This window comes from Brachypodium distachyon, chromosome 4 (assembly GCF_000005505.3).
Source record: "Brachypodium distachyon strain Bd21 chromosome 4, Brachypodium_distachyon_v3.0, whole genome shotgun sequence".
Taxonomy (NCBI): domain Eukaryota; kingdom Viridiplantae; phylum Streptophyta; class Magnoliopsida; order Poales; family Poaceae; genus Brachypodium; species Brachypodium distachyon.
In genome coordinates, this window is record NC_016134.3 from 32,801,006 (window position 1) to 32,812,914 (window position 11,909).

The 11,909-nt window shown below is 41.7% G+C and overlaps 1 protein-coding gene across 2 annotated transcripts; it reads right to left on the reverse strand.

Moving 5' to 3' along the window:
• Window positions 1-8,469: 8,469 nt before the first annotated feature.
• Window positions 8,470-11,692, reverse strand: LOC112272391. Of its 2 annotated transcripts, none has more exons than XM_024463038.1 (4): window positions 11,172-11,692; window positions 9,429-9,578; window positions 9,287-9,340; window positions 8,470-9,202 (listed from the first exon to the last, which is right to left on the reverse strand). In XM_024463038.1, the coding sequence occupies exon 4, from the start codon at window positions 8,777-8,779 to the stop codon at window positions 8,669-8,671; it is 111 nt and encodes a 36-aa protein (XP_024318806.1). In that variant the 5' UTR covers window positions 8,780-9,202; window positions 9,287-9,340; window positions 9,429-9,578; window positions 11,172-11,692; the 3' UTR covers window positions 8,470-8,668. The 2 variants fall into 2 exon arrangements, 1 of the variants encoding a protein (XP_024318806.1); XR_002966116.1 differs by having other exon boundaries at window positions 8,664-9,202; window positions 9,287-9,337.
• Between the last annotated feature and the right edge of the window lie 217 nt (window positions 11,693-11,909).

Consider the following 11,909-nt stretch of genomic DNA (forward strand, 5'->3'; position numbering starts at 1 on the left):
GCAACACGACATGCATGTTCCGAACTTCCATCGATACACGAGTGAACTTTCATTTTATAGACTGCGAACTTCATGACGGTCTCTGAACCTCCATCCGCTGTAATATTTTGCCCGCGCCGGAGAAGAAGGAGGTGTCCGGGCGTGAATGTACTGAATTTCCCTATATACAAGAGTGAACTTCTTATTTTATAGACCGTGAAATTCCCTGGTACAAGATTTTTGGTGAGAAAGTTTTGCCAATCCATATTAACAAGGCTACTACACCCCTGTTTTTTGCAGCGTGCCAGCTAGTGAACTTTCCAAATAAACTTACGAAGTCCCATGAAACTAACTAGTGAACTTCTCAGTCTAAACAAACGAAACTTCCATGAAAGGGCATCTGAACTTCTCAGTCTAAACAAGTGAACTCACATGAAAAGTAGCTAGTGAACTTCTCGGTCTGTACGAGTGAACTCCCATGATAGGGCATCTGAACTTCTGTACAAGTAAACTCTCATGAAAATTAGCTAGTGAACTTCTCAATCTGCATACGTGAACTTTCCTAAAAGCACATGTGAACTTCCCAGCGTACCACGCCTATAACTGTGGTCTACGGGCGTGAACGTTCTGAACTTCCATCGACCACACGAGTGAACTTCCGTTTTATAAATTGTGAATTTCCTGACAGTCTCTAAAGCTCCACCGACTGCAATTTTTCCCCGCGTTAGAGAACAAGGAGGTCTACGGGCGTGAACGTTCTGAACTTCCATCGATACACGAGTGAACTTCCGTTTTATAGAGTGTGAACTTCCTGGCAGTCTCTAAACCTCCGCCGCTTATATCTTTCTCGTTTATACCCTGTGAACTTCCTGACGGTTTCGAACAGCGGACGGTAATTCGAAATCTGCTCTTAAACCGTAAGGAATTAGCAAAACCTTTGTACACGAAAAAGTACGCCGTATCATTTGCATCATTCCGACAAGTGCTTAAAAATATATCGTAGAAATACCGTCCGCTGTTTTTTGTTTGGTCGTAATTCGGCGGACGGTAATTTGCAAACTGCTCTTAAACCGTTAAGAATTAGCAAAAACGTTATAAACAAAAAAGTTGCGCCTGGTTCATAACTTTCCAACGCCGTATAATTTGCATCATTCCGACAAGCGGTTCAAAATATATCGTAGAACTACCGATTGCCTCCGCCGTCGCTCGCTCGCCCGCGCCGGAGAAGAAGGTCCGCTCACTCGCGATGGGAGGTAGCTCGCTGGTTTGTCGTGGGCTCTCTCGTGTCGGCCTCCGCTGCCGCTCGCTCGCCCGCGTTGGGGGAAGAAGGTGGTAGCCGGGGGCGCGTCAGGAGGAGGTGCCGCGGGCTCCCTCGCGTCGGCCTCCGCCGCCGCTCGCTCGCCCGCACCGGGGAAGAAGGTGGTAGCCGGGGGGCGTGTCGGGAGGAGGGTGCTACGGGCGGCCACCACTCGCTCGCCCGCGTCGGTGGTAGGAGGTGGTAATTGGGAATAGTTCATGTTTAAGGTAAAGAGGAACTCTTAGTGTAGGTTCCTGTTTAGTCCTGCCTAAGGGACGCCTTTTTTGTACAACCGGGAGTAATTACCCCCTAAACATCTACCATTGGTTGGTTCTCCACGCCACTACGCTGATCGAGTTAGCGGGTTCTTCTAGAATCCTCCAATAGGCATCAGCTAATTGATTTTATTAATTAAATATCTTTACTACTACTTAATTTGCAGTTTGGTTGGACGTCGGTCCGTCACCCCAAATTCACAGAAATTACATCCGCATGCCACCGCTGCTCCCCGCCCCGCGCGCTGCCACCACCGCCCACCAGCCTCTCCTCTCCCGAAATCTCTCCTCTCCACCGGAACCCACTCGATCCCTTCCTCTCCCTCACCATCCCTCCTGCGCCCGTCCCTCCATGTGCCGGTCCACGCCGCCGCCGCCGCCACACGCAGTCCCGCCGCAGTGTAAGTTCCACAAATTAAGCCCATAGTAGGGTAAGTTTCACAAATTAAGCCCATAGCAAGGTAAGTTCCACAAATTAAGGAAACCATGCGTAATTTATATTTGAGAAAATTAAGCCATGTAGAAGGTAAGTTTCATAGATTAAGGTAAGTTCTGTGTTTGTCAATTACGTTTTGGAAAGAAAAAAAATTTGATCGGTCGATGGACATGGGTAATCTATATTTGAGATGTAAATCATTGAAATATTTGTGTTTCCGTTGTAACCGCACGGATACTTAGCTAGTACTAGATAATTACAAAGTACAACAACCTCCTTACTTCTTGGCCGGATGGAACAACCTGGTTTGCTCCTGCTATATATCACCGTGTACTGTGACCGGTGGGCGGGTGGGTGGTTTGGCAACATTTTGTTCTCACCGAGGATGAGAGTATGGATGCCCGCACGGTGAAGAGATCATATTGATATTTGCATGTTCTTGATCAATCGTAAGTAGTATTCTTGCTACGGTATATACTACTTTTTTTATTAGTGGTAGTACGCATCAAACTAGCAATACATGGAGCTCCGATGATGAAGTTGATTATTTCTCATATTGCAACGTTTGATCCGGGCTAATTTTTTCAAATAATACAAATTATTTAATTATTTTTGAAAATAATACGTGTTTTTCAGAATTTTCAAAAATAATACGCCCTCGGTCTGGGCCAGACCGATTAGCTCCAGTCGGCCTGGCCGAAGCCAATTAGTTCCGGTTGGTCTGGGTGAAGTTGATTAGTTCCAGTTGGCCTGGACGAAGCTGATTAGTTTCAGTTGGTGCCGTCCAAGCCGATTAGAACTAATTAGTTTGCCCAAGATACTTAGTTGCATGATCAATGCATGTTTAAATGGATGTAGCTTGTGTTTCGTCCACAAACCCAGCAATTCGATTGAAATTAAGGCACGACTGAAATTAAGAGAGCAAACTAACAGAAGCTGGTTACAGAACTAAGGCATGATTTTCTCTCTTTTTCAATTTTGCTCTCTTAATTTTCAATTCCAGTCCAATCGTGCCTTAGTTCTGTAACCAGCTTCTGTTCAATCGTGTCTTAATTTTAGTCCAATCGTGTCTCGGTTCTATAACCAGCTTGGGTTAATTTGCTTTATTAATTTCAGTCATGTCTTAATTTCAGTCGAATTGTTGGGTTTTTGGACGAAACACAAACTACATCCATTTAAACATGCATTGAACAATTAAGTAACTTGGGGAAGCTAATTAGTTCCAATCGGCTTGGACGACACCGACTGAAGCTAATCAGCCTGGCCCAGACCGAGGGCGTATTATTTTTGAAAATTTTGAAAAACGCGTATTACTTTTGAAAATGATTATTTAATTCATATTATTTTAAAAAAATTAGCTTTGATGAGAATATACTCCGTCATTGAAGATGAGTTTGATCTACTCGCAAGCCGAGACTAGGCATGTATGGAGCATATAGAATGTACTCCCTCTGATTCTAAATTCTTGATTCAAATTTGTCCAAATATGAACGTATCTATTCTTAAAAAGCGTTTAGATACATGTAATATTTCGACAACAATTTAGGATCGGAAGGAGTAGAATGTAGAATATAGAATGAAGTATGGAGTATGTAGAATGTAGTATATAGAATGGAGTATGTAGAATGAAGTATATACAATGGAGTATATAGTATATAGAAGGTAGTATGTAGTATATACCCAAGCAGCCAAGTAGTATACAGAAGGTAGTATATAGTATACAAAAGGTTGTATATTTAAAATTGAAGTATGTAGTATATCAATACAAAATAAAGTATGCAGTGTATACATCACAACTAATTAAAGAGATTATTCGTCGGCAGAGCAATTATTCGTCGCCGCGCAAGAATCCAACGTGTTTCCTTTGTGGCCTTCTGCATGAGTTCGTCTCTCCCATTCCAGTAGCACCTGCTATAGTTGTTGACGAGAAATTAACGCGTGTCACTACGGATATGTCGTTCAGGCCGTCGGAGCAGTCAAGGCGCCGCACTCGCTGTGCACTCCTAGATGGCAGATCATGGGTTTCTCCTTGGCATTACTCCTGCAGCTTCATCGATCTGGTGACGAACAACTGAGCAATCTGCAGACGGCAAGACTATATAGATCAATCGGATGGCTACAAAATATCAATTGGCAACCATTCATGTTTCAGATCAACACGTTAGAATATGCATACTTTCATCCAAAAAACCAATTCGTATGTATGTTTGGAATTTGAGGGAACAAAAAAGAATCAATTAACTTACCTTGCACCACCAATCCAAATCTTCAGGTGCAGATTTTGGGGTTCGCTGAGAGAGAGAGATGTAGGAGACGATCAGAACTAACCCATCCAGAGATGAAACATATAACGTGAAGAAAAAATGCCATAAAAAAAGGGAAGCTGATCTACGCAACAAGCAACAACACAGCCAGAAAAATAGCTCGCACGCGGAAGCTCGACCAAACAACCAACAAAATGGCCGTAAAAATAGCTCACGCCCGTAACCCGGTAAGGAGAGGGAGTAACTACACCTGAGAGTAACTTGTAATTTCCATATATATATATATATATATATATATATATATATATATATATATATATATATATATATATATATATATATATATATATATATATATGTATGTATGTATATGTATATTATATATATCTATATTATTAACATTTTAGTTTGTTACCATTATTCAAAAGGACAAAGCCGAGTGACCCAATATATTTTAGTAGCCAAGGAAGAAATTTATTGCAGTAGTGGAGTATCGATATATCACATTAACTTCCAAAGTCAATCTTTTTAAAATAAGAATTTACAAGGTCAACTAGGATGGTATGGAGTTAAACTAAAGCATTCGATTGTCAACGACCTCTTCTGAAAAGTATCACATTTTGTTAACCATCTCATGCAGGCTTAGCAGACAAAGAAAGACAAGCAAGCTCCAAACAAAAGCAAATTGGCCAAAAGAACTATTTCTGCAGTTCTGCTAATTAACACCCAGTGATGTACAATGTACCTGTCGGACGGTGCTCACTGCTCAGTATTTCAAGCTATCAGTTATGGTTGGATGGCTGCTGGTAAGCAACCATTCATTAGTATTACAAATGTACCTGTCGGACCGTTTGGATCAAAAGAATCTTTAACACAATCTAGCGGAGCAATATATGAGCACAATGCTTCACACAGAAACATCCTTCATTGGACGGAACCTAAGATTGCATTAGGATTCCGAAAGCAACTTTCAGAAAAAAAAAACTTTTCACCGAAAAAATAATATCTCTATCCGATGAAAAAAAAATCTGATCACACGAAAATCGTTAAATGGAAACAAGTCAGAAATGCATTCATCTTAAAAAATAAATTATGTTGCATATGTGGAAAACAATATTGCTTCGGTGCGTTTTCAATGGTTCCACATCTTTATTATCACCACTAGGGTCATCCTGGCCGGGCGCTCCACCCAGTAATTTTTACACTAAAACAACGACAAGAATTATGAGACGAGGGAATATCCTTTTATTAGTAGAAATTATTAAAAAAAGAAAAGAAAAGAATGTATTTCCCCACCCAATATTAAAAATAGAATGTTTATCCCACCCATTATTGAAAAGCTGAGTCCGCCACGTTCATAACTGATCGTCATGAAATGATATATGTTCTAATGGGTTATGAGCTAGCGCACATCATCTCGGCAATCTAGTAGTCGATTATGACCTAGGCACGTCATCATCACCAGTTCTTTCAACGGATTACAAGGTAATTTCATCAACACCTAGAAAGGACAACAAGGAGATTCAGATTGTAGCCATGGTGAAATCCATCACCATCCACATATTTAAACTCTTTATTATTACTTTTATCCAATAAAATACAGAATCATAAAGCACGGTATTGCTGTGAAACAGCAAAGTAAAGCTGCAAGAAATGGAATGGGATTAATTCATGCCCACTTGCATTTCTCTGTGCATGATGAACCTGAGCATTTCCTTGGGAGATGTTCAACTTTTGGTTGGGGACCCAATAAAGCATATTTACCATTTCCCAAAACCACTTCTTAACAATGGTTCCATGCATGTTACACAAAACAAAGGAAATCATTTGACTGCTCTCAAACACCTTTTGTAGCTTTGATTCTATTTGCTAGATGCCCTAAGTTAGCACACCAGGGATAGATAAACAGACAGTTAGCAAACCAAGAGACAGAAGTAACCACTGGGATGTATGGTTTCAAGGGTGCATCAAGTTGATCTTAATCATATAGTGTTCATAAGGATTTATTTTCTAGGAAAAAGCAGGCGTTCTGCCATTTTTTATTTTTCCCGACAAAGGGTAATATATTGATATAAAGAAGATATCAAATACATCCGGCCTCTGCGACAACAGAATGCTAGGAGCTAAGAGAAACATCGAGGATGCACACAGCCAAAATTATTAAGAAAGAAAGAGAAAAGAAGAAAGGGCCAAGGCGAACAATGACACACAACAGCAACCCTCGACACCACCACCGATGGCCGCCCCGGACTACATAAAAGGTTCTGCCATTTTGTTTAGATAGAAAGAGCAAACACCCGAGTTTATTTACAGGGAGACGAAAGGAAACACTGTAAGCCGCTGCAGAATTCAGAGGCACTGAGAGAGAAGAAAAATATAGAAGATATGTAACAGAATGAGGACACAGGGTTCAATCAGGGTGCCATGCCCAGTGCAGATGCTACTGCTGTACCAGACACAAGAAGCTGCTGCTGCTAAAATGTTTTCAGAGCTCAGTGCATGCATGGACCAGACCACAACCACATACAGGTGACAGATACTACATGCCGGTTGCAGTGCAGTCCAGCATACAAGAAAATGAGGTGAGGTGAGGAGGCATGCATTGACAAAAGCACTCAAACTCATGGTGCTGGTCTCTTGTGCTTGGCCACGTTGGGAACATCCTGGTTTGGTCTGTAACAAAGAGAAACCAAAGGCATTGGGACACTAAGCACTGGTCTGGTTACAGATTCAGTCTGACTGACCATGTTCGATTACGAGAATCGTCAAACGTTCCCTTGCAACTGAAACTTTTTTTGTGACAATGTCAAGCAGGAATCAAGTATTCAAGCACAGTGTATGATGACAATCGATGATGGCTCTCTTCATGAGTAGCTATAGATCCTGTATGAAATAGATTTGGATAATGTGTTACTAGCTACAGTACCAGCAGTTCTTCAGAGATGACAGGTATTGGTGCCCTGGCCTCCGCATCGATTGACACACACAACCATAACATACGGTTGATGAGTGCCGAATCAGATTCTGATCACGCGTTATCAAGCTGATAACAGTAGGGTAGAGTACTTTGTGCTGTATGGTTTGCACCCAAGAAGTCAAGTACAGTCGAAGCAATACTTTTCACGGCAAAGAAAGTTATTAACCAAGTAACCCCTTGGATTCATCGATGAGCCAAAATAGCATCTTTGTAAAGGAAAACTTCATGAACACTTCAGTCACAGAAATAAAATATTTCTGCCCGTCTTACAACAACAATGAAAAGATCTCATTTTCATGCATCTGGGGTTCATATAGCCTACGATTACTAGAAGTGAGCCTCAAGCAACTTGCTCTGCAGTGTTTTCCATGGAAAGGTCGGCTCATAAACTCAAACTCTCAAGGGAATGAGAAAGTGCATCCATAATGCCAACTAGCGGATGAACCGTATATCTTTTAGGGAGCATTTGGCTTTCCTTATCTCGTATTCCCGAGTCTAGATCACTGATACCGGCAAACGCATTTCCAGGACAACATGGTGCTTGAAATTTGGTTCAGAGGAAACTACAGAGTAGTTATATAAATTTTACAACTTGAATACAGAAGTCCATAATTTTCTATTGACCAAGTTCAAAATGTAACTATATCGATTTCAGCGTAGAGAAATTCAAGTGTTCACAATACGAAATTTAAGAACTTAGCCAAGTACGTTAATCATCCCTGTTCCTCTCATAATTCTACTCTTTTCTCTAGCTTTATAATTAATGAACCACACAAAAAAAAAATCTTCTTTTGTCTCCTTAACGAATAGAATGCAGCGATGCTGTTTTTTGCCATTCACCATTCGTTGTATAAATACTCATCTTGCAAACAGAACGGACCAAATTTGCTGTCATCTACAACGTGAAATCTTGGTTTTTTGACCGAAAACTGTAGGGGAGGCCCCGACAGTAAGTCTATTTCAACGTGAAATCTTGGTTTGGGCAGTTTTTAATATAATCCAAAGCAACCATACCTTTCTGCCCCTCTTGCAGTCTTGCACATGCACTAGTACTACCTTCCCTAGAAGGGATATTTGTTTTTTAATTGAACCAAGGCAGAGCACCATGCTTGCTTGCTATATAAAGAATGCTGCTCAGAAGTCAAAAGTCAAAATATGCAAACAGATTGCCCCCAGATGAACATACTAATTCTACAAGTACCATGTAATGAACTCAAGGCCTTGTGAGACACAAAAATCAATTTTGAGAGGGAAAAAAAATACTGTCAGCATGTATTCACATTCAAGCTTTACAATACTAGTCACCCTTGCCTTTGACAAGAGGCAAGAAAACAGAGAACCTTCTTAGGAAAAAGGCCAATGTGAAAAAACATGGAGAGAAAAGCAGGAGAGAATGGAGGAGACAAGGCACATTGGGATTGTGCCTTGGAGGAGCTCAGATCAGTCACTCCAGCAGAGAAGCATGACGACGCAGCGGCGGATGATGTAGAGCCTGGCTTTCTGCTCCATCAGGACCCTCTGCAGCCTCCCTCTCTGCTTCCTCTGCTCCATGGCTACCCACCACACCGGGAGCAATGCAGCAAAAAAAGTTTAAGGTTCAGGTTCAGTTCAGGGCTCTCCTCTTGTTCAGTTGATGCTGGTAATGGCGAGATGCAGTGGTGCAAATCATCTTTGCTTTATATAGTGGGCTGGAGGATATCTGGTGCGGTATCTCAAGAACCCCACCCCCAACCCCACCACCCCACATGCAGTCAACACTTTTGAGCCTTAGATGGGACACTTGTGAGTCCAAATGCATGCTCCTACTATGTTATTTCCTTATGATAATGGTTAAGAGGGAGGAGAGGAACAATACTTATTTAGCAATGTGATCATGGATGGACCCTTCAGAACACAGTGCTCAGGGGTGCCGCAGAATGCATGATTGAGGACCGTGCGCCGCGCCGCAGACAGGATCAAGTGGCCATACATGCCCTGCAAGCAAGAAAGGCAACCATGGGTTGGTTGTTTAATGGCTCCAACAAAGGCTGTTCGTGGTCCTCAAGCAGTCAAGCTTACCTGAAAAACTGCAGTTTTGTGCTGCTCAAGGCTGCATCTTAGCCCTTAAAACTGCTAAAAGGGTACCAACACACTGTAGAATGTTATAAAATTGGGGTGCCAGTGAAGGGGCTGGATAGGAGTTTTTATTTTCTCGCCTTACCTGCAGTTTTATCATGTGCTATTGTTCATACTGAATACAACAACATTAATCAGATCCATACTTGCCAGTTCCCTCCCTGCCTCAGGATATGTTAGAATTTCCTCGCGCTAGACTAGGCAGGCATAGGGTGCACTTATTATCCTTTTTTATCTGCAAAGGACAATTACCAAACATACATATTAACACGACAATAAAGGAATGCTTTGGTACACATCTGTAAAACTGGTACGGAGAAATGGTAAACATGAATTAACCAGAAAATTCCTAAGTGTTCTCTGTGATCAGGATATGGATAGAAGCTTGGCTTTGCGTATACTTATAAACCTCATTCCATGACAGACAGACAGACAAATAAACAGGGCTTTGGGTTGACACTAGGCGGCACTAATGACCTGATCATAGAAGCTGAGGTAACCGTTGGACTAGTTGAAGCGACACGATCAAGGCTCCTTCACTGAGCGATAGGGCAGGCATTGGGAACCTAATCAAACACTGAACTACCAGGCCAGGACAGGATGACCAATGGTAACCATGACCCAGAACACACATTGCAGACCTCGAACATTAAGACGTGATGACTTTCTGTAGACCATCATGGAGAACACAAAAGAAGAATTAATCAAAAATCCATTATAGATATTTAAAGTTTTTTTTATAGAAACTTGTAGACCTTAAAGTGATGCAATCATATTTTCTCATATAGCTGCAAATACAGACAATATGCTCTCTTTTCTTTCCTCCACATGAATATTCTGTACTACTGTATATCATAAGAGAAACAAGTTGCCATGTGCCAAATTGAGTATTACATTAATCCCATTGCCAAATGATCTGACAAAGGTGTGAGCAAAATACTAAAGATGCTCGTGATTTAAGGATCAGTGACCATGAACAAAACTGCTGGTTAACATGAGACAGTGCTTGTGTGCTATACGACCAGCATTGAGACACCATATGTCACATGCTTGACTGGCATTCATACAGAAGATCCAATACTAGGTCAACCAATGTTGCATGCGCCAATTACCAATCATAAGTTCATGACCAATTGAATCAAAGTCGATACAAAATACAGACAAGTAGACAAGTTATTCTAACCATATACTGGAGAGAAACTATAAAACCTCGACTTCACAACAGTACGAAATTAACTAAGAGGCTCAGAAATCAACAAAGGGAGAACCCTACAAAGTGGCAGGCAGGGGGCAGCAGACAACCCCTGCACAAGAAAGTGCCCTGTGTTTTGACTGGGAACTAGGCAAAATACATGGAAATGCAGTAAAGAACACAGCATCAAACGGCTACAATGTCCACAAGACAAGCACCCCAACCAAAGCACAGCAGAAGGCTATTTCCTAATCATCCTGAATAAGTACACTCAAAAGTACTTTTCAGTCAAAAAAAGATATTCTGGCTGCACGGATGATCCGAGTACTCATTCCATCCTTCCTAGCACCTTCCGAACAGATCAAGACGACATGAGGAGATCTCTAAGATACTTGAATATTAGATATCTATGAACTCTTTCCAACTCTTTACCGGCACAATCTACCGACAAGAGGATATACTACAGTACTGCTACCACATATTGTTAGGTAAGCAAGTCCAAGAAGATTTGGGCAATGCAAGAAGATCACAAGTATTCTCCCAAGGAGATCAAACAGACAAATTACAGTGGTGTGAGATATCCAAGTACCACCATGGAGAAGCAAAACGAAAGGAGAAGGGAATAAATTAAGGTACCAGCCGCAAGCAGAAGTGCCAGATACTGAGAACCTTCATCAGAGCCATGCTGAACCGCTACTGAATCTGCAGATTTCAACACGTATGCAGCAGGATGAGTTGTCCGTTATCTGAAATGATCATATCCGTCAATAAGATCAAGCTTTCTGTCGGCGACAGGAACAATAACCCACATTCAGATTCAGAGATTTGTCCCCTGGGATTAAATAAAGGGAGAAAAGGAAGTATTAGCATGGTTGCATAGGAGGAAGGGCACTGCATGCTTGCCTCCACTCTATAAAACCTCGGCCTCCTTTCAAGTTCTGCACCACAGCAAGCTCCAACCAGAATCATCAGAGAGCAAATTCTTCCACTGTCATCGTGTTTCTTTAGTTCATCAAACTAAATGAAGACTGTGAGCCAAGGCAAGCAAGGGGGGAGGATGGCCAGAGCTCTGAAAGAGCACAGATCCAGGCTCTACATCATCCGCCGGTGCATCGTCATGCTCCTTTGCTGGCATGACTGAACTCCAAGCTGCATTTTCCTCCACCGGCTCCCTCAAGGATCCATGGATAGGTTACACTTAGCTAGGCAACTATAAGTTAGGAGTAGAAGCTAGGAAGGAACTCTCATGCCCATGCCAGGTTGCACTCTATCAGTTGTTTCACTATGAGTTTTTCATATTTTTTTCCACCTTTTTTTTGACTTCTGCAATCCCTTGGGCAGTGGGATATGTGGCTGTTCTACATTTTTTGACAT

Excerpts from the sequence above, each read along its gene's own strand:
- LOC112272391 (XM_024463038.1), bottom strand. The coding sequence starts at position 8,779 with ATGGAGCAGAGGAAGCAGAGAGGGAGGCTGCAGAGGGTCCTGATGGAG.